Raw genomic sequence first — 22,858 nt, forward strand, 5'->3', positions numbered from 1 at the left:
GTGTGGCCTTGAGAGAATCATTGCTGTCTGTTGGCTTTTCCGCTGTCCTTGTATGTGTCTCTTAGGAACATGGTGGTCTGATTGGCAGTGGAGCAAATTTTCACTTTCTCAAGGTAGAGAGACCGTAGAAAAGCAAATTTAAGGGAAAAACTGCCTTTGGAAGTTCAGATTTAATATGCAGCGTCTGGGTGGGCAGTAGGCATTGATGGGGATACACGATTGAAAACATCTTACTTTTCATAGTTTAAGAAATAACTCTTAGAAGCTGAGGTATTTCGACACCTCTTGTTGTTCGTTCTCTATTAAGTATTAACTGCAGCGTGAAGCAATGACAGGGTTTTACATGGACTCTCAATTTCCTCAACCACCTCTGGGGTAGGTATTGTTATTTTTAAATGGTTATTTATTTTTTAAACTTATTTTTAGAGATGAAGGAATCAGGAGCACTAAAAGGTAGGGTAACATGCTTAAAGACAGTAGCTAGGAGTGGGAAAAGTCAGGAGATAAGGGAAGTAAGTGACTGGAGCCTTTGCTGTGCCACCATGCTAGTCTCTTGGGCTCAGCTTAGCAGTCACACTTCTGGAGGAATTAACAGAACATTTCCTAAGTGTTCGCTATGCTCCCGGCACTAACTACTAAGCTCAGTGATTGCCACGCTTATCATATAGTCCTCACAGCATGCCTACGAGGTAGAGTCTACTGTCATCCCCTTTTGACAGATGGGGAAACTGAGGCTCAAAGAATGGGTATCCAGCCCAAGTTCATATAGCTGTAATTGGTAGGTAGAGCCAGTAAATGGGAAAGTTTGGATTCAAAGCCAGGGCCCAAATTCCCGCTCCCCGCTGCGCCTCTCCACTGCACCACCCTCTGCTACGAAGTACTCGTCCGGGTCAGCGCTCTTGAATTCGGACTTTGGTTCCCTGGATGTGCCGCCTGGGGGCAGCAGGGGGTGGGGCCCACCTGGCGGAGGCCGCCCTCGCCCCGCCCCTCCCAGGCGGGGCGGTCCCGTCCACCAATCAGAGGGCGCTGGGGGCGGGCCGCGGGCGCTCCTGGTCTGGCCCGCAGTTCGAGCGGCGAGAGCGCTCGGAGACGCTTCGCGGGGCCGAGGGGAGCAAGCGGGCGCTTCGGTCTCCTTCCCCTCCCCTCCCCTGGCCTCGCCGCCTTCTCCTTCTCGCAGCCGGACCGGAACTATGTGATCCGGAAGTTCCGGTGCCATTGCTGTGTGGGGTAAACAGTAATGGCGGAGGCTGCAGCTCCCGGAACAACAGCCACACCATCAGGAGCAGGAGCGGCAGCGGCGGCGGTGGCAGCGGCCTCCCCCACCCCTATCCCCACAGTCACCTCCCCGTCCCCGGGGGCGGGGGGAGGGGGAGGCGGCAGCGGCGGCGGCTGGACCAAACAGGTCACCTGCAGGTGAGACGTTGCGCGGCCCGGCGCGGGCGCGGGGAGGGGGCTGCGGCTGTGGAGCCGGGGGCAGGTGGGCGGCCGGGAGCGGGCGGACGAGGGAAGGGAGCCGGCTTTTCGCCGCCGCCGCTGTCGCCGTCCCCGCGGCCGCAGCGGCCTCCTCGCCTGCGCTGCGTCAACCCCCGCCGGCCGCCGAGGCCCGGGCGCGCGCGCCCTCGCTGCGGAGCCGCCGCACCGCCCGCCACCCGCCCCGCGCCGGTTCGCGCTGCGCGCAGGGGGAGAGGTAGGGTGACTCCTCCCTCCTCATTGTCGCCGATCCCCACCCCCTGCCTCCGGTCCGCAGGTTCGGGAAGGGGCGGCTGGAGTCGCTTGGAGCCGGCCTCCCCGCAACCCTGCCGCGCCGGCGTGCACCGCGGCGGGTGCCGGCGAGGCGGCTTCACCGCCGGGTCCTGCCGCGGTGTCATCCGTTTGTAACGTCGCTCACGTCTCTTCGCCTCCGCCCCCCGCCCCACCCGGAGAAGTAGCTTTTGTTTTTTTTTTCTTTGTATGTTTATCGAGGTTGGCGGTTCTGAGCTTTGTTTTAGAACCGAGTGCCGGTCATATTCTCCGCTTTCAATTTTACGGGTTCCTATTTCCTTCCCCCGGCGAAATGTTTTTCTTTTGAAATCCACGCATCTATCTTAAGGGAGCCAAAGACCTCGCTCCCGGAGAGGTTTTGGTTTCGTATGTTGTGTGAAAAAAAAATTTTTTTTCTTTTAACTAAGTGGCGGTTATACGAACGTGTGCACGCATGTGAAAAATTATCGCGCTGTATCTAGGAAGGTTAGGGCATGCAATTGAATGTTATCTTTGGATTTTTAAAAAGTGATCAGTAGAACTAGAAGCTTTTTCTTCTTTTGGTTGCAAAAATCCAACCGAAATGCCAGTTTTCACCTGGGTGGGATAATTTATATGCAAATACGTAAAAAAATTCTAACATACAGAACTCACTGTCCTTGTATTAACAGCGAGACTGAAGCCTTCTCGGTTTTTATGCGATGCATTTAAGGAATGAATGATGAGCTTAGTTACGTTTATTTGCAGTGAGGAGATGGGGAAAACATAAAAGCAATTTTAGGTAGCTTCTCATCAGTCATCTGTAATCCTAAGAAAGGAATCAAGTGCAATATCCCAGAAATGACAATTTAACAATTCCTATTCATGGAGCCAATTATGAGAGTCTCTTTATTTCTCTTTTCTCTAAAATGCTGCAGTTGATTTATATGTGCTAGCTGAATCTTTTAAAAATAAAAGAACTAGTGTAAGCTTTATATTCTTGAACTTTTCAGCCAGTCACCTACAGCTGCAAACTACGTTAGTACGCTGAAAATAATCTTTCTTGAATATGTGAATTTTTTAAAGTCTCCATACAAGGCCTCGATTTTCCCCATCATCTCTAATCTAAATATATAGTCTAGCCTTGAAAACCCATCACCAACCTAACATACTTACCTCATTATTATCCTGTCGTGTTTGTAACTTGAGTCCAGCTTTACATCTAAGCACGGAATTCATCGTCACTTCTTACATCGAACTTTCCTTTCTGCTAGGCACTTTCTCCTCTCTTAGGTACTTTTCCCTGTTCTGTTTCCCCTTTTCTAATTCCTCACCAGTATCATCAGAATTCAGAACAGTTTACCAGACTAATCATTCCTCTTTGCCTGCCTTTAGGATCTTTGAGTTAATGAAATATCCTAGACCTGTCTTGGACCAGTGGGAATTTTTCACCCGTGAATCAATAGATTTGTTTTTAAGAAATTACATGGCTGAGTTATCTAACATATTGAAAAAGCACTATGTAAAAGCTAGAGGCTTAAATGTGATTGTTTTTTATATAAACCTGTCTGTAGCTTTTGCTTGACTGTTCCTTTTAAGTCCCAGTTAGTCGATGTCTTAGGTTTTAAAATTTGACATTGTTTTCAGTTCTAGGTACCAACATGATCTATTTTAAAATATACATTGAACGGGAATGTCAGATATGTTATCTTCATTTCTTCTAGACTTGAGCTCACTGAGAAAAGAGGCCCTATCTTACCATGCTATCTGTAGAGCTTTACTTGGAAGCTAGTGTACTCAGTAAGTGCTGGAATTGACGTTGATAAATCCACACTTGAATTACCCACTTTAATATGTACTAGTAAGATTCCTCTGCTTTCATTCGTTTGTTTTTAAACCACTTGTAAACTAGCAAAGACAAAGGACTTCAGGGAACATGTGCCTGTCTTTCTGGGACTACCTCACTTGTTCAGTAAATGAGTATCAGTGTCTACAACAAGAAACGGTGCTATGTGTTAAAAGGAATGCAGAAATGCACTGTATTCTAAATTAAATGTTTTTAGTGTTTGATAGCTAAACCCCCTTTGACGAGAGTTCAAGATAGTGATGTGTTGTAATGTTTGTGCCCATTTCCCCCTCTATCTAGGAATTTGACTTAGGCTCTTTTCTTAAGGTAATCCTCTTAGAAGTTAGGAGTTGTTTGGATGATGGATATCTGTGTTTAATTGCCTAGAATCATCTGTATTTTCTAGTTGGTTACTATTTTCAATATTTCTCTTGAAATTTTCAGTTATTTCTGCAGCTTAAAAGAAAAACCTAAGTATGCCTTTACCAAGGAACAGTATTATGCTGCCCCCACCAGGCCATTTTTTGTATTTTATTAGAGGAATACTATGAAAGAGAAATACTGTTGATTCTAGTTTATTTGAGTGTTTGGAGTTCAAACAATTCATACTTAAAAACAAAGTTGTAACTTGCATATTATCATTTTTACTTATCTGTTACTTAGACACTGCATTATCAGATTAGAGTGTTTCTACAATGGTAGATGAGTGTTCTTTGTAGTTAAAATAACCTAAAAAATGAACAAAATTCTTCCAGAAAGTGTGATCTATAGTGAAATTCACTACTTGGTAACTATATGGGGTTTTTGTTGTTGTTGTTGTTGCTGTAAGTGATGGCATTGAAAAAGTTAGCCAGCCAGAGAAAGAAAATAATTTGCTACTGGCACTGTCCTATCTTGACACCTAGCTGTCTTCTACAGTTTTTATTAAACAAAGAGGTACTTTAGGAGATAAATAAAAAGCAGAATAAACCATGGTCCTTAACACCAAGAATTTACAAACTAGTTTGAGAAACAGGACTCATCAAAAATTAAATATCAAAGTAATTAACCTGTAATTTCTGTGAATCCCCAGAGAGATTGTTATGTCTCGAGGCACTGCAAGGGTGGTGTTTGGTTCTGTTGTACCTTCACGTGCTGCTCTTGGTATTTCTTGTAATGTATCTAGGAGACCATGCTTAGGTTTCCAAGAGGCACAGCAGTAAAGAGATTCTAGTCAATTATATTTGTCTTTATTACCGGACAATGTCTGCTTAGAGTCATAGAATCTTCAGTGTAGAAGGAACTTTAGAAATTATATGGCCCAGCCTTTCACAGAAGGCAAGCTCAGCTTGGGCCGTGGCGTTGCGTGAATTTGAATGGTGGCTTTTTGGTGATGGCATTTAAAAACAAAACAAAAGGAGTTATTTTGATTTTTGTTTTGCGGAGAAAATCTTGGGAGTGGGTTGCCTTTTTCCTCTTTCTGTTACATGCTATAAGTTACACTATCACGTCACTTAATTCTTAGACTTAACAGGGAGATGGGTTGGCAAAAAGGGATTTCGGTGTGAGGAGTGTCTATAATTCTGGGTGTACCAACAGTGTCAGTATCACTGACAGAAGGCAAGGAAAAACAAACTAAAAAGCCCAGATCACACGTAACAAAGCACCACGTGAAGCAATGCTTAGTATTTGGCAGTAACTAATTAGGGCTTGAATTCTAGTGTTTCTGTTGATTCTGCAGTATCGGGTGCTTTTGTGTCTGCTTGAGTTCCTTCAGTGATGTTCATTCTGGACCTCGGGAACTTTTTTCACTGCTGGATAGTTCTGTTTCTCAGTCTTATGTTAAGTCAGATCTGTGATGTAGGTCCCGCATATATTCGTTTTGTCAGGAATAGTGCTGGAAAAGGTTATTCCTTTGTTCTCTGGCTGAACTACTCCAGTTACTTACAATCTTCTTGTGGCAAGATAGCTAGTCACTTTAATGTAATGTTTTAAAATTTAAATCTGATTCTGACAATTCCTTGTTCCAAATCCTTCCATGGCTTCTTACTGCTTTAAGTTAACTTGGCTTCCAGGGCCCTGCAGAATCTTCTCCAGCTATCCAGCCCCATCTCTCCCAATTTTGTCCTGTTCTCTTCACTCTTGGTCATCTGCTGTGTTATGCTCTTGGCCAAAAAAAACATGCTAATACGCCAATCTATTTGACTTTAATTTTTACTCTGTCGCTTTGGATTCCAGGGGAAAGTGTTCACCCATCATGGATGTCAAAAAGGGACAGTGGCGTGGATGTTGCTTAAGTGCTGAGGAGTGGTGTCAGGCTGGGTGTTAAGGTGCCCACGTTAGGGAGTTGAGCTGCTTGACGCAACTGCTTGAGGAAATAAGGTTAGGTCAGCAGCCATCAGGTAGCAAACAATTCCTGAAAGACGTAATTTGATGTAATGTAGAGCATCATAAACCTAAGCACAACAATTGAATGAATGAAAATGTGGCAGAATAGGATTTAAGAACAAACCTAAAATTCTCCAAGTATTGTGCCTGAGATTAGGAGTTTGCGATCACTAGGTAATTTTGTCAAGCCCTAAAATATGTGCATCTGACGTCAAACTGAACCCAAGGAAATATTGAAGGTATAGACAGGCACCTTTGTCTTGGGTTTAGAGTGTGAGAATGAAAGTCCCACGGGTTGGGACAGAAAGCAGCTGTATTCAGTGACACTGTTTCAAATGAATAACCTATTTTCAGTTATGGATCCTTTATACTTTGAAGCACAGTTACACTGTAGTGGTGACTACAATGTAATTACTATGGACTTGTTCAGTTTTGTTAAGTGTTCATTTCTTTACTTTCCCTACAGGTAGTTCAGCTCACATTTGGGTTATGTGGCCCCCAGCTTCAAAGCTTGCAGAAAGTAGCCCTGTAGTTGAGCAAAAATTCAAACCCAAGTTTGATTAAGTTAAACCTCCTAAGAGCTGAAATGAGATTATAGTTTGACTTCCTACCATGTTCTTACATTTTGTTATGGACTGCAGTCTTAGGGCACTGTTAGGATCTTGATAATTGTTTCCACCAGTTTGTTATGTTCTTTCTTTGAATGTTATCCACTCGGAATACCTACTGTTACCCATGTGAATAGAACATTCACTTGCACGTAATCTCTGAGTAGAACTTTCACATTGTAATTTGGGGCAGCCTTCTTCAAGGCTCCTTCAGTAAATATGAATTTATTTTCTATGTGTTATTCAAATCAATGCGCAACTGAAATGTACTTAACAGCTGTTCTACCTACACCCAGGAAATGGGCACTTTTTTCTTCTACCAGCTGTAGGGAGGTGCATACTTGGGGTGGTATAGGCTGCCCAGATTCAATCTCCATAACCCTGCTTGAAAGAAAGACCAATCAAGGACCAAAGAATAAACCACCACAGAAGTCAGCGATGGGAGGATGGAGGTGTGTGTGACGGTTCTACTCACTTTTCAGGATTAAAATAAGATCCATATTACTTCCCTAATCCTGGAGTGACTAGAGAAATGCTGATTGCTGCTTGCCTTATCCAACCCCTCTGATCCCCCAGGTACAGATTACTTGGCCTGAGTTAAGGTCTCAGATATGCATTTCTAGCAAATCCTGAGGTGATGCTGATTCCGGTCCAGTTCCACTTAGGACCTGCTGGTCATACTCTAACAGCTGGTTTTTGGGAACCGCTAGCTAGGTATATGTACTCCATTAAGGCAGAGGGACAGCAGTGCTAAACGAAGGACATTAAATGATTTCCTTTCACCTCTACTTTTACAGTAGATTTTGCTTGTATTTCCAAATACAGCTTTTAAAGAATTAAAATGGGTTTTTGAAGTGAAACATGTACAGTAATCTGACGTGTTCCAGTCTCCATTGTGTCATGCTTTATCTTTGATTTTTTTTTTTCTTTTTTTAAAAGAGAGCCGCCATTATGGCTAAAGTTACTGGAAAACAAGAAGCAGCCCCCCAGGACTATAAAATGAGAGCAGTGGTCAGATTTAACCTGCAGAGACAAGGCTAATGACGGCCTCAAAGTTCCCATCTGGTGCATCGACTGTAGGCAGCTTCCTGTGCCGCCAGAAGGGATAGCTTGGTGGTCAGGCTGTCTAGTTCCACTTTCTTTGTTCATTTCACATGTTCGTGTAGAATAATCATAGACTATATTATTAGTATCCGGTACTGGTGTATTGCTAGTCGACTATATATTGGTCATGAATTCTTTGAGTGCTGGCTTTCGTCTTTCTAACCCAGCTCTGGTTATTTGCTTCACAGGTATTTCATGCATGGGGTTTGTAAGGAAGGAGATAACTGTCGCTACTCGCACGACCTCTCCGACAGCCCCTACGGTGTAGTGTGCAAGTATTTTCAGCGAGGGTACTGTATTTACGGAGACCGCTGCAGGTAAGACTTCGTTTACAAATCAGTTTGGCTGGGGGGCAGGGGGGTGGATTGGGAGAGATTGGGAGAAAAAAATACATAATCTCAATAACTTTGTAAGTAATAGATGTAAAGTAATGCTTTGAAAAGGACTCCTTAGGAATGTTAGTATGCAGACAGGACTCTCACTTGGAGGGAATGCATTATTACATTTTTTATTAAAGATGAGTTTGTCATGCAGTCCTAAAGTTTGTCAGTGCCTGAGGAGCATTTCTGCCGACCTAGGGGAATGGCGTGGCGAAGGGGTGTTTATATGTGCCATTTCCTTTTTAAGACCAAGGATGAGGTGCTTATTTGACCAAACAGGACTGGTTCAGCTGTTTTCTGTTAATATGATGTAGGGACATAGGCATTTGGAATAGCGTATTAAGTTACTAGTTAAGATTTGTCATTTAGCTAAATTTTCCTGAACCCCCGAGCTCCTAAGACTACTTAATAAAGTAAAGTTTAGGGGAAAAGGCTTCTAGAATGTCTCTAATATCTCAATGTTAGACAAACCAAGAGGGATTAGTTATTGAGTAACCGCTATCATGCATTAAATTGAATTGTCCCCATAGTCCTGTTAAATTGCAGTTCAGCAATAGTTTGGCTCACGCGCATGACTGTTGGCGTGAGACTTTATTTAGTCCCTCCCTACGAGGACTAGGTCGTTGCCACGCGGACCTTTCCCTAGGGCTACTTTAGTGTCCCTCACACTGAGCAGCTAGCTTTCCCCAGTGCAAGTGATTCAAGAGAGACAGCAAGGACTAAGCCACAGTGCCTTTTATGACCTAGTCTCAGAAGTCACACACTGTCACTTCCACTATATTCTGTTTATTACAAGCAAGTCACTAAGTCCAGCCCACCTTCAGGATGAGACAGATTGGGCTCCACCTTGTGAAGGGAAGAGTTGAATTTTGGACATTTTAAACCATCACATCAGGTGGGACATTTTATCAATGTCATAGCCAATTATGAGAAAAGAATTGGGTCAGCTCTTGGGTTCAGATGCATAGAGTTCAAAAGACTTAAGAAATTATTGATAGGTGGGATATTAATGTTAGGTCATCCACGTTTATTTTGCTAGAAAATCTAGTAAGGTAGAGAAAAAGAAAGGTCATTTGCATGTAACTGTAGGAGCTCAGAAATGGAACCTCTGACATCTGAGTTAAGTAGTCAGCTATTTTGCTCTGGTAATATTTTTGTTGCCATATTGCTGGAAAAAGGAGAAAACGACACAATCATACTCCTCAAAAAAATAAAATAAAATAAAGAAACCCCAGCTATGTCTTTGTACTCACTGTATTAATGGGGAGGGAAAGTTGCTGGTGAGCAATTCTTTGTAGTGGGGTGGCCTTCGTACATTTTCTGGACCAGCTTAATTGTAGGGGAGCTGGGTTCCTTGACTGGTCAGCCAGTTGAGAATCCTTGTAAACTTGTCCAAGGAGAGGAGCTAAATGTTGATGAGAATGGAGACGCGACCTCAAGGAGCCCAGCAGAGACTGGAGAATAGTCTGTGACACAATGAGGGACATGTGGCTAGTTAACAGATTGAGGGTACATTTCAGAGGTGGCATTCATCTGGTTAGACCATGTAGGTGGGGTGAATGGGAAATGAGGTTAAATTGAAGAAATTCGAGCTAAGGCCTAGGCTCTGTGTTAGCTTACTTCTCAGGCAGCTTTGCCAGCCCCAAATGGCAGTCCTCGTGAGGAAGGATGGGAGCCCATCTCCAGCCTAACTCTGTTCGCTGGGCTTCCTTTGGGAGACGGAGAGTGAATGAGGTAGGTGTCCAGTTTGGGGGAGGCATTGACACTTAGACGCATGTGAGTCACTTCTTTGTTGTTCAAGTTTTCTTTATAATTAGGTTACAGCTCCTCCTTTGGAGAAATGATCCTGATTAGAACTCTTAGGGTCAAGTGAAAGGAGTTAGGGAAACCTGTGTGCTGATAGGCTGCCTGAAAAGGAAGCTGGGTGATGATTGTTTAGGACAGGCCAATACAGGTGTTTATTACAAGAGTGATTATAGACTAGCTAAGTACGGAATCTCATGGACGGCTGGTTCCACGATTGCTTGCTTTCTTGTTAAAATTATACCTGAGGGCTTAAACCTACTTTTCACTCTTAGGGATTTTAAAAAAATTTATTTAAATAAATAAAAATTAGTTTCAGGTATACAGTACATTGGTTAGACATCTATATAATTCATAAAACAACCCCCCAGTTGCTCCCCCCGTCCCCTGGCCCTCCACCTAGCCATCATATTAATACTAACTGCATTCCCTCTGCCTTGATAGAACTTGACCAGTTCCCAGGGATTTCAAATAATTTAACTCATAGAAGGAATAGTTTTTTTCAACCATTTAAAAATATCAGAAACCGATCTCTGCTCTAGTTGGAGTTGGCCTGAGGGCCTAGTTGACTGATCCCTGCTTAGAGAGGTCCATGCTTTACTGAACCATTTTTTAAAAACTTTAAAAAATTAAGTATTGGGGTAACATTGGTTAATAATATATAAACTTCAAGTATGCAGTTCTGTAATACATCATCTGTATATTGATTGTGTGCTCATCATGCAGTCTAGTCACCGTATACTTGACCCCTGAACCATATTTTTTAGTAAACACCTTTCAGAATTGGAGTCTTGCTTTTTCTTTTTCTTTCTTAGTTTTTCTTATTTGTACTTTATTTTTCGTGGTGCTTACTCACAAATCTTTACTTCAGAAGCATATTTTACATAGATCTATTCTGCACTAAGGGAATAACTTCTAAGTAGAGTTGAGAACATATGTTCCTTGATGTCTTTCCTTAAAGTCTAGATTTTCCCCTCAATATAATTCCTTAGAATAAAGTTGTTTTGATACACATTCCTTTTCTGGAAGAACTCTTTAAGAAGTTAATTTACTTATAAATGTTGACTTTCTAGTTAACTAATATTCTGTGTTTTCAACAGTTTTATTATACTTTGTTGATTCCTTGATAAATTTACCTTAAATGCACTTCTTTCAAAAATATCATAGTAGTTGCAATTTGATAATTAGGTGGTGATGAGCATTCTAGTCCTAATAAGTAGTTTTTGAGTCGTTTACGCTGAAATCCTTAAATGAATACAGCAGAGGAGAAAGAGAACCAGAATATTGGTGTCATCTATTTCTTAGACCCTATATACATCTCAACATTTAATGTCTTTTTAATTTTTTAAATTAAAGCCTTTAACTTAAAGGCTGCGAAAAATAAAGTTTTTCTGAAACTCCCTTTCAAACCAGGGCATTACTTCATCTGAAAAGTGAGGATTTAGGTCTAGCTTTATAAGGTTCCCTATGGCTCTAAAATAAACTCGAGCAGTGCTGTCCAGTAGCCGTTTGTGCAGAGATGGAAACGTGCTCTGTACTGCTGTCTGAGATGGTAAGTGCTAGTGACACGTGGCTCTTGAATACCTGAAAATGTGACTAGTGCAAGGATCAAGGAAGAGTTTTCAATTTTACTTAAGTATAGATAATAGCTAGGTTTGGCCAGTGGCCGCCGTCTCGTACAGAGCAGCTTAAGTCACAGACCTAGGACGCCACTTACCTGATGATTACATCTATGTCACCTCTAAAACGATGAAAGAATAGTTTTTTGATGAAGTGAGGTGGTAAAAGTGAAAACATGTTCATGATAGTACTTTCCCCTCACTCGCCTGCTTCTAGTCCGTGCAATAAAATGCACTGGGTCTTTGTAACTGAGAGCAGGACACTTACATTATTTGTACTGCAAAGCCAAGTAGGTTGCCAAATGCTTAAGAATAGGAATGTGAAGGTTTGAGATAATATAATGATAAAAATCAGCTCAGCAATCCTTTGCTATACGCTAAAGGGCAATCTTTAGTTGGGTTTCGCTTTTTTAAGATGTAGACGCAGACATCTGTAACACAGATGACCCATGGTTAGCATTGCCCAATAATTGTAAGACCTGCTAGATTCATACTATAAGATACAACAGTTTAGATTTACTGCATACATCATTTATTGTGTCTGGATGAATCGCAGCATAAAATGCTCAAAAGAGCTGTTAGGATTTTCTCAGGGATAAAGTTACTTTCTTGAAGGAAATAGTTTTTCTGTATACTTGGAGATGTGGTTTAATGATAATTTTACAGATGAAAAGGAGTGAGAAAATAGGTAAGAATTTGGAAAAGGGAGTAATTAGGTGAATGAATGGATATAGGAAAAGAAAATATGTGTATTTTGTAAATATTGTCTCTCCTTTTTAATAAGGGGAGCGGTTGGTAAAACGTTCACTTTTCTGCTTATGAATTTGAGTGTCAGCCTTGCTTTGTTTAATCAGTTGGGTTTGGCTGCACAGTCTCTTTAGCTGAGTTACTACCATGGGAACTGCAGATTGCGAACTATCTGAAACTCCTGAATAGATTGGAATTTGAAGGGAAATAGATGGTTTACAGCAGGGGTGAGCAAACCGGCCTGTAGGCCAGCGGTCCCCAACCTTTCTGGCACAAGGGACCGGTGCTCCTATGAGAATCTAATGCCTGACGATCTGAGGTGGAGCTGAGGCAGTGATGTCAGCTCAGGGGAGCGGCTGCAGACACAGATGAAGCTTTGCACGCTTACCTCCTGCTGCGCTGACCTGTACCTGTCCCAGCCTGAGAGTTGGGGACCGCTGTTGTAGGCCAAACCTGGCCCAAACTATTTTTGTAACTTTTTATTAGAGCACCACCAGACATAGTCATTTAAATAATGCTTACGGCTGCTTTTGAACAATAAGTGCAGAGCTGATTGTCATTGACCGGTGTGATCTACAGAGCCTAAAATAGTGAATGTATTTGACCTTTTAAAGTTTTCTCTCCCCTGTTCATGGCCTTGCTACGACTCACAGTGCAGGCCTTGGACTAGCAGTAGGAGCCTCACACAGGGGCTGGTTAGACATGTAGGATCAGGCTCCACTCTCGACTTAGACCATGGGTTATCTGCCTTTAACAATTTCCCAAATGATCCATATGCACAGTAGTTTGAAAAGAGCCCAAGGACAGGATCAGAGAATGTATGTTTAATCTAGAAGGGTCTGGTTAGACGATGGCTACTTAGATTTTTTTTTTTTTTTTTTTTTTTAGATATGAACATAGTAAGCCATTGAAACAGGAAGAAGCATCGGCTACAGATCTAACTGCAAAATCATCCCTTGCTGCTTCCTCAAGTGTCTCATCAGTGGGACCGACAGTTGAAATGAATACGGGCGAGGCTGAGTCAAGAAATTCAAACTTTGCAACTGTAGGAGCAGGTTCAGAAGACTGGGTCAACGCCATCGAGTTCGTTCCTGGGCAGCCCTACTGTGGCCGGAGTGAGTATTTTGAAGAATGAAAATGATGAGTGGTTCATCAGTTAGCTGAGTTTTCACATTCAGCCTAATCTTAACACTTGATTGGATTATGTGGGACTTACAAAGTGAAAGAAACTTCGAATTTAGAATGTTTTGAAAACCTGAAGCCTCTTTTTTAATGAGTACAAATGCACAAGAAAAACACGAAAAGGTTCCCCCCCTCCTTTTTACAAGCTTAATCGTGGAAATATCAGCATTAGAAAAGTTCGTTTCTTTCAAGAGTAAGGAAATTAGCTCAGTAGACTGATTTGCAGTTTAATCGGAGTTCTTTTCAGTTAGGTCCTCAATTAATCGTAGAGTTTATGCACCGTATCCATTTCGGACCTTTACCACCCTCTTAAACATTTGCAGCCGCCCCTTCCTGCACTGAAGCACCCCTGCCGGGCTCAGTGGCGGAGGAGGACTCGGCGAAGGAGCGGACGGCCGTGGAGACGAAGCAGCAGCTCTGCCCCTACGCTGCGGTGGGAGAGTGCCGGTACGGCGAGAACTGCGTGTACCTCCACGGCGACTCCTGTGACATGTGTGGGCTGCAGGTCCTCCACCCAGTGGACGCCGCTCAGCGGTCACAGCACATAAAAGTAAGTGTCAGGGGGAGGCGGTACAGCATCGGGCACGAGCACTGCTTTCCCTTCCACAGCTTCAGTACTTTGCTCGTTCGGTGGAGCGAATGGTTATCAATAAGGAGGGATGTTTTCTTTCCTGGGTTCATCAAGAAATCATGCTTTTAGGACTCTGGACTATGGGCTTTTTTTTCTTTTCTTTCTTTTTTTAAGTAATAGCTTTTCTGAGATGTGCATTTCATTGGTTTTTAATATATTTACAGGACTGTGCAGCCATTCCCACTTTTCTGTCTAATTTTAGGACATTTTCATCATCCCAGAAAGAAAGCCCATACCCGTTAGCTTACTTTCCATCCTGCTCTTCGCCAGCTCCTGGCAGCAACTAATCTACTTTCTGTCCATGGATTTGCCTATTCTGGAAATTTCATATCAGTGGAATCATATGTGGCCTTTTGTGACTGGCTAAAACAGCATAATATTTTCAAGATTGATTCATGTCATATGTATCTGTCCTTTATTCCTTTTTATGGCTGAATGATAATGTACCGTATTGCTAGGCCAGTTTGTTTTTCCATTCATTAGTAGATGGACATTTAGATCGTCTTACCTTTAGGTTATGATGAATAATGCCACGAACGTTCACGTAAAAATTTTTGTCAACACATAGACGTATATTGTACTTTTCCTTGGAATAGAGTTGCTGTGCTTGACACTGCGAGCGTCTGCCACACTCTTTCCGTAGCGGCTGCACCGATTTACATTCCCAGTAGCAGAGAATGAGGGTTTCAGATTATGGTTTTGAGCCCATTTGCAGCATGAATTTTTTTGTTGAAGACATTGTATTACAAACCTTATATTTATTGGGATCAAATTTTACTAGTCGTCATTCTCTAATAAAAATTAATTAATTGGGTTGTTGGGCGGCCAAGCGCATAGTGTGAGGTAGACATAGTTATGGTTTGAATCCTGTCTCGCAGCGTATTGGCTGTGAGTTGAGCCAGGTTACAGCCCTGTGGAAGGCTTTTATCTGTGTCCTTGTGTGGGGGATAGTAGTGCCCACCTCTGAGGAGTGTTTCAAAAAGGGTTTAGGAAAAAGATAAAATATTTTAAAATGTGGTTCTGTGGGATTATGGATAAATTGATTAAAAAATGTGTAATGTGTTATGTCAATTATACTTCAATTAATATATCTATACACTTATACCTCAATTAAAATGTCTATACAAAAACTTGTGCATGAATGTTCATAGTGGCCTTATTTATAATAGCTCCAAAGTGGAAACGACCGAAATGTTTATCACCTGATGAATGGATAAATTGTGGTTTAGCCATACAATGGAATTTTACTCAACAAGAAAAGGAAATGAAATGCTGATATCCTACATAGATAACCTTGAAAATGTGCTAAATTGAACAAAGCCAGTCACAAAAGGTTACATATCTAAACGAAATGTCCTGAATAAGCAAATCCGTAGATTCGTAGTTGCCTGGAACTGGGGGAGGGGAGGGAGGCAGGTTCAGTGGGAAATGAGTGTGAGTGTGAGGTTCCTCGTTGGGGAATGACAACGTTCCAGTGTTGACTGTGGCGATGGCGGCATGACTGCGCGCATACGCCCACGACCATTTAGCTGCACTTCGAATGAATGAGTTATATATTTATATTATGTGAATTATTTCTCAATAAAGCTCGTGTTTTTTTTTTTTTTAATGTGAGATTATGTACCTGGCACCTCATCGTCACCTAATGTTGCTTTCCTTCTCCCTTATTTTCCGACAGGTTGTAAATTAGGGCCTTAATCCCAATTGCATTTTCCATCTAGAAACTAGAAAATCAGCAAACTTGCTATGAAAGACCGTCCTTAATGAGGATAACAGCAGGGCAGTCGAGCTGCAGGGTAGAGAAAATTGGGTGCTTTTTCAGTCCCTGAAGTTGAGTCCTCATAGTTCGACTTCATGTCCCCAAATGTCAGTGCACCTGTACTCGCTGTGAACAGAGCTGCTGCCAACGTCACCTTGGGAACATTGTCTTTTCAGCTGACTCTGATTCTCTTAACATGAGTCATTCACTGCCAAGTGACACCTTCCATCGCTCAGTGACTTGACTGCACTTATCTTCGCTTTTTCTAGTCCTGCATTGAGGCCCATGAGAAGGACATGGAGCTCTCGTTTGCCGTCCAGCGCAGCAAGGACATGGTGTGTGGGATCTGCATGGAGGTGGTCTACGAGAAAGCCAACCCCAGCGAGCGCCGCTTCGGCATCCTCTCCAACTGCAACCACACCTACTGTCTCAAGTGCATTCGCAAGTGGAGGAGTGCTAAGCAATTTGAGAGCAAGATCATAAAGTGAGGCTCCTCCCCAGTCTTCATTTGTGCTTTCTATTTTGGGGAAGAATTTAGTATCTTGTGCCAACTTTCAACCAGATGGACCGCATTTAAATGCATGCATCTTACCTTGAAACTGGGGTATTCTCCTAATCGGGATTTCTTTGTATTTCAGCTAGCTTCTAGGTTAGTTGGTATATCTACTTTTATTTGAATGAGGAAACCCTATGTATCAGTTAGTAGAACCTTCGTGCTTTTTCTGAGGAGATTGTGTTTAACGGATTAGCCGGTTTAGGCTCGGTGAACAAACTTACCTAGCTCTGAATGTATGTTTCCTGACGTTTTACATTTTTCACTTTCCTATTCCATCCATTAAGCTAGCCAATAATCTACCATCCTTTAAAGATTGTTCTCATAACTGAACAAAAACGACATAACCTAAACAGAGCAAAGTTACAAGAAATAAATTTATTTAAACGAAAGAAAAAGGAGTCTGTGTGAAATGTCTCTTTTTGTTTTGTTTTGTTTTTTGTTTTTCGTTTTTTTTTACCTAAGTTAACTTTTTTTTTTTTTAAATGAACTGGCTAGCCATTGAGTTGAATTTATAAAGGAGTTTGTCTTGCCTCAGAAAGGTGGTCAGTTGTGTGACTGTGTGCAGCCCTTTCCGGAGGTGCCCGCCTGCCCTTCAGTTAAGTCTTTAAGTCTGGAGGTGACACACCAGGGTGTGTCCTTGAAGAGTGGGCCCGGGAAGGGGAATTTGCACTGCAGCCTGTTCATTGTTTCCCAGGTCCTGCCCAGAATGCCGGATCACATCTAACTTTGTCATTCCAAGTGAGTACTGGGTGGAGGAGAAAGAAGAGAAGCAGAAACTCATTCAGAAATACAAGGAGGCAATGAGGTATGAGCACTGCAGCCTTTTCTCAAGCTAAGATCCCAGCGGAGCTTGGGTTCACTTTGAAAAGAACAGTGCTGCATTACACACTCCTACCTCCTTCCTACCCTTTCTTTTACTTCCCAGTACAGTTTATCTTGTCGCCCCTGGTAATACTGACCTATTATGTGTCTCGCTGTATAACCCAGTCCTTGGGGAGCGTGCGAGGGGACTGCGTCACGACGAGGACTGTACTTTCTGCCGGATCTGCGGTACCAGGGCTGCCAGACAGTGTAGACTTGAGCAGAGTGTCCGTCTGTGGTAGTTAGCGTTCCATGCGTTGGCGCACACACGTTAAGGACACACCTCGGGGGGGCTGTAAACTGACGTGCTGGTTCTATCCCTACCCGTTTAGAGAAACCCCGGATGATAGTGGAATACAGACCTGAAATCCACTGTGAATAAGGGTTGCGATATTTTCCTTTCCAGCAACAAGGCGTGCAGGTATTTTGATGAAGGACGTGGGAGCTGCCCATTTGGAGGGAACTGTTTTTACAAGCATGCGTACCCTGATGGCCGTAGAGAGGAGCCACAGAGACAGAAAGTGGGAACATCAAGCAGATACCGGGTAACTCTCACTATTTTTTTAAAAGAGGGGAAATGCCACGCTATCCATTGCGTCCCGCACAGAGTGGGGAAGGGACGCAGCTCAGGTCTGGGAGCGAGACTAGGATATTGACGGAGGAAACCAGTCTCAGAGAACTGGGCGGGATGTGAAAGGAGAGAATAGAATGCTTAACGCCCTGGGCTAACGCGCGCAGCGAGTGCCCGGAGGGGAGGCGTTGGTGAGGTGCAAGCCCTAAATGCGAAGTCTGGTTCTCTGGTTCGTCATGCCCTCTGGTGTGCTGGACGCGTTGCCTTAGAAACAAGAGACTAGAAGATGCCACTCGACAGTGCCATCCCTATCACGGCCTTGTTTTTTACAGGCCCAACGAAGGAACCACTTCTGGGAGCTCATTGAGGAAAGAGAGAACAGCAACCCCTTTGACAACGAGGAAGAAGAGGTGGTCACCTTTGAGCTGGGCGAGATGTTGCTTATGCTTTTGGCTGCAGGTGGGGACGACGAGCTGACAGACTCTGAAGACGAGTGGGACTTGTTTCATGATGAGCTGGAAGATTTTTATGACTTGGATCTATAGCAGCTTTGCGTGGCATGTGAACTGGTCTGCTGAGCCTCAGACAGTAGCTGTCCCTGTGGTGGTGTGGCAGTGCCCGCGTCTCTCCTAGGCAGGCCTATCAACTCCAGGTGCTGTCATCGTCATTTTTACCCAGGGCCTGTCTTCTCTCAATCCCTCACCTTTTCCCGACAAGTGTGTTGTTTTCTCTGTTTAAAAAAGTTACAAAAATAAATCTTAAAGTTAGTTTTTTTGTAACATGAATTTAACTGTCAGACAGTTAGTGTAGATTTGTTGTGTCATCTGTTTTCAGCCAGATTCACACAGTTCTAACAAAGGTAGTGTTTATGGACTTTCCACACTCATTTTGAGGACCCCGGATTCTAAAGTAACAGCACTGGGCCTGCTTTGGGGTCCAAGAAGAGGGATGCTGGATGGAGGATCTGAACTGAGGCGAGTAACCTTCTGCTACAGACTTGAGAGATGGATACTTGAGGTTTCTGGTGAAATCTGCACATCTGTGTTTTTATATCTGTTCCCTAGGATCCCCACCCCATGCTCTTGTTCTGTGGTTTTTGGTCTCTTGTTTGATTGCACAAAAGTAATAACTACTGGGTAACCAAGTGCGAATGTGTTGAGATTTTTACTGTATTTAGTATGATAGGAAAATTGTGAAAGGATGCATATAAAAGAGACAGTGGCAAAAGAAATGCAGAGTTGGAAGTTGACTCTCAAGGGCTGATAGACCTGGCATGTGTGAGTGAGTGTGGTAAGCTCATGCCTGCATAGATGCAGTGTTAGCCTTAGCGGAAAACCTGGGATTAGTGGTTTCAGCCTTTAGATCTTACGAGACACAGCAGTATGTTGGCAGCTGTTCATAGAGCAGTGCTTGTCTGTCTGTCTGTCTGTATAGAGGAATGGGATTAGCCACAGAGGTTAAAACTGCCTGGTTATCCCATATATTAACACAAACTGGGTCTTGGATACGCAGTTGTATTTAATGTTTCATGATCTAGCCTTTCCGGTCCAGGCACTTTTTGACAAACTTTGTCCTCATTTGAGGGGTTTTGTTGTTGGGATTTGTGTTTGTTTTTGTGGGTATTTGTCTCATTCCATCCCTGAGCTCTGCAGGTAGACAGATGTGATACAAAACTTACGTTCTAAGCTGTTCCTTGTAGCGGAGTCATTGGTTTGCAGTTACAAGTCAAGCTTTCCCACTAAGGTGGCGAGGGGGTGGTAATCTACGAGACAACTTAAGTCGTTAGAAGAATTCCTTGATTGGAAATTTTAGCTTTGCGTTTTGTTGCTCTGTTTCCTGAAAAATAACTTGGAGATGCTCCTCAGTTGTCCCATCCACTGCTTTGAGTCCTCGGAGCCCACCCGTTCTTTCACTTAAAGAGAAAACAAGTAATTGTTACAGAGGTCTCTGTATTTTACAGCTGCCCTTTTGTAAGAAGCACTTTTCCCAAATAAAACAATAAAAAAGCTGTAAGTCGTCTTCCTGTTTTGTTTTGTGTAATGGGCTGTTTGAAATATGCCGTAGTACTTATATCCTTCATCGACTCTGATAGTTCATTGATTAGTCAAATTTCTGTGGCTGTAGTTTTCATTGAGAAAAGCGACACCCTTCTTAAAACGTCTAGCCTGCTGAGAAACGTTTGAGAGAGAAAGAGAGAAACCTTGCCAGCCGGGGTCATCAAACCATTCTGTACTAGAACTCATAGAAACCAGCTCTCAGGCCACCCTTATCGGCCAAAGGCACTGCCGGTTTTCTGCTGACGTGCGCTTGTACTTCAGACCCTTGAGTAACAGGTAGGTTACAATATGTTGTATTTTGAAAGGGTATTTTTCTTCCTGATTCTATGAATTGTTATTAGCCATTTTGCTACTCCCGTGGAAGACCTTTGGCAACCTTTGCGCAGTGCTTATTTGTGAAAATGTTGCTGCTCAGTTTTAATAAGTAGTTAAGAATTTATGCTTTTGAAAGTGTTTCCGCATCTAGGAATTGTGTATATTGTGACTTTATTGTCATGGTAACAGCTGTAGCTCCACTGAGCAGTCTTTATATAAGCTCATGTACCAGCTGTTCCCTTCTAGAAATGTCAGAAGTCTACCTTTAGCAGCTGCTACTGATGAGGCCGAGCTGGGATCTGAGTGGGGAGGGGGACTTAAAAGCTTCTGCTCCTCGGTGTCTGGGAAGTAGGAGGAGGTCGTCAGTGGCTGCCCTGTTGGCACATCTTGAGTCACCGCGGGGAGACTGATCTAGGCTTTGACCCAGGTGGCGATAAGAGCTTCTGGAGTGTAGGTAGATTTGTTTGGAGCACGCGCGCTTCGCGTCTCTGGAGAGGCAGTGGAAGTCCACGTATTAGCCAGTCCATAATGCTCGTGGCGACCCCGTCACTGTCTGCATTGACAGTGAGCTCTTCAGTGTGGCTGCGGACTGCAAAAAGGCGACCAACAAGGACGGTGAAACTCCTCACTTCCTCTTTTGGCAAAACCACAGTCTCAGCCTCCCTCCTGCCACCACACACAGTAATGTTTACATCTGTAACCAACGCCTGTGGACACACGCCTCCTGGTTTTTAAAAAAGGTTGGGGGAAAAGCAGCAAATACCTCCAGAGGTTTGGGGGAGGGCGGGGGCATGTTGACGAAGGTGTTCGTGGTCATCATTTGTGCCGTTCCCCAGGCTCCCGAGTCTCTGCCTTCCTGGGTGCGAGTTGCTAAGCCCATCGGGAGCTCCTGAGGCTGATGGAGTGTAATGAGGAGGTGGCATATTTCCAGGCAAAAGTTAAGAGCTAACTTTCGCCAATGCCAGTGTTACCTCATTCTCCCCTTGTCCACGGGGATCATTTCTGAGAAGGTGGCTGTCCCACCAGCCTGGGTGCATAGTGTGAGGACAGGTAGATTAGAACGCTCGGCTGTCCTTTGAGGGACAAGATTTTAGATTTTTATTTGTTTATTTTTTATTTACGCCTACAGCACCTGGTCTTCCTGGGTGGTCTCCCATCCAAGTACTAACCAAGCCTGACTCGCTTAGCTTCCGAGATCAGACATCAGGCTTGTTCAGGGTGGCATGGCCGTAGACCACGGACCGTGGCTCCACTGGGGTGCGAACCCAGGACCTTCTGCGTGTAAAGCAGACGTGCTAACAGCTATACTATGGAACCACGTCTGAGATTTTAGATCTTTTTGTTGTCACAGCACAACAGCCTATCTTATGCTGAGGTCATCTATTGAAAACTCATAAGCAAAACAAAAACATAACATATAAAGTATTGAATTATTTTAATAGTACTTTTTAGGTATCTCTCTATTCAAGGTAATTAAATTGTGATTAAATTGTATTGATGAACAAACTTATGGTTTAAAATCACTACGTGGTCTAGAGACATTAGAAAAAACATTACACACACTGGCTTTTTTGCCTACCTATCCTTTGATAATATTACTAAGGGAAATATATATAGTTTTTTTAGAGGAATGAGGCTGTGCCGTAGTTGTTAAATATGTCAGAAGTATTTAAATAGTTATAAATAGGGAGGCTAGAAGATAAGTTTTTAAATAGCCCTCAAACCCTAGAATCAGTTTCTGAGGGTTTCATTAGGCTGAGAGGCAAAGAGATATACTTCTAAGTGGGAAAATTTAAAAAACAGTAAACCCTTTGTAAGTTTTATCTGAAGTGATTAACATAGTCATCAGTGTGTTATTACTTTCCATAGTGTCTAGGACTTATTTCACATTTAAAAACGGGCTTACATTTTAGATAAAAGAAGTGTTCTGTCGTAAATCATTTTCACAAAGTGCTTATTTCTTTGTACTGAATGGCAGGAAGAGATTCTATGCCGATAATAGAAAATGTCATAAGATCTGACTTCACTGAAACTCACCAGGTCTTTCTTGCAGCTCCCTTTATCAGTGCAGAGGAGACACACCACGTGGTATCTGAACAAATAAAAGTATTTTTAGGTTCAAGTTGAAGCACTGTTTCCTTTTAATCAGAAGCAGATTCCCCTCAGTAAATAACTTAGAAATTGACTTCCAGAAGGCTGTACCTACTCCTGTCTTTGTCAACAGTCAGCATACTCTAAAATATAAAACGATTTGTCAGAAAGATTTGTTTCAAGGAAGACTCATTTCAGATGATAAATTTGCCCTCCCAGAAAGGGCTCGTTCTGTTTTTACCTAATGTAGATGCGGGTGCAGTCACTCACTTTCCTCCCCTACCCCTTGCCTTCTGTGTTACAACTGTTAATGGGTAATGTTTTTGATAAGATGAACGTAACCATTTGTTTTACGGATATTTGCGTCTCTGCCACACACTGTGCCAGCACTGGAGATGCTGTGAGCACAGAGGCAGCAAAATCTGCTCATCAAAACAGTCCATGGGATCCCCTCCGCTTCCCAGACTTCTTTGCACTTCAGTTGGTGCCACGTGACTCAGACCACACGCTGCATGCCTCCTTCATCCCTCCTGCCAGGGGAATGCTGGAAACCACGTGGCTACAGTGTTTAAAAATAACCACCATTTATTGCACACATACAATGTGCCAGACCCTGTGCTTAGCATTTCGGTTAAGTCTCAT

At 43.1% G+C, this 22,858-nt stretch overlaps 1 protein-coding gene across 2 annotated transcripts; it reads left to right on the forward strand.

Annotated features, from left to right (window-relative positions):
- Positions 1 to 1,061: 1,061 nt before the first annotated feature.
- On the forward strand, positions 1,062 to 19,766 carry MKRN1 (makorin ring finger protein 1). 2 transcript variants are annotated; one of them, XM_039860808.1, is made up of 8 exons: positions 1,062 to 1,413; positions 7,833 to 7,961; positions 13,082 to 13,308; positions 13,699 to 13,925; positions 16,035 to 16,249; positions 17,016 to 17,126; positions 17,589 to 17,727; positions 18,086 to 19,766. In XM_039860808.1, the coding sequence occupies exons 1-8, from the start codon at positions 1,238 to 1,240 to the stop codon at positions 18,296 to 18,298; spliced, it is 1,437 nt and encodes a 478-aa protein (XP_039716742.1). In that variant the 5' UTR covers positions 1,062 to 1,237; the 3' UTR covers positions 18,299 to 19,766. The 2 variants fall into 2 exon arrangements, with proteins under 2 accessions (XP_039716742.1, XP_039716743.1); XM_039860809.1 differs by lacking the exons at positions 1,062 to 1,413; positions 17,016 to 17,126; positions 17,589 to 17,727; positions 18,086 to 19,766 and adding an exon at positions 6,865 to 6,992 and having other exon boundaries at positions 16,035 to 16,719.
- The last annotated feature ends 3,092 nt before the right edge of the window (positions 19,767 to 22,858 follow it).

The sequence above is a fragment of the Pteropus medius genome, unplaced genomic scaffold (genome assembly GCF_902729225.1).
Source record: "Pteropus medius unplaced genomic scaffold, Ma_sr-lr_union100, whole genome shotgun sequence".
In the NCBI taxonomy this organism is placed as follows: Eukaryota; Metazoa; Chordata; class Mammalia; order Chiroptera; family Pteropodidae; genus Pteropus; species Pteropus medius.

Coding starts and splice junctions, on each gene's coding strand:
- MKRN1 (XM_039860808.1), top strand. CDS start 1,238: ATGGCGGAGGCTGCAGCTCCCGGAACAACAGCCACACCATCAGGAGCA. Junction 1,414..7,832: donor ACCAAACAGGTCACCTGCAG/GTGAGACGTTGC, acceptor TTTGCTTCACAG/GTATTTCATGCATGGGGTTT. Junction 16,250..17,015: donor TTTGAGAGCAAGATCATAAA/GTGAGGCTCCTC, acceptor ATTGTTTCCCAG/GTCCTGCCCAGAATGCCGGA.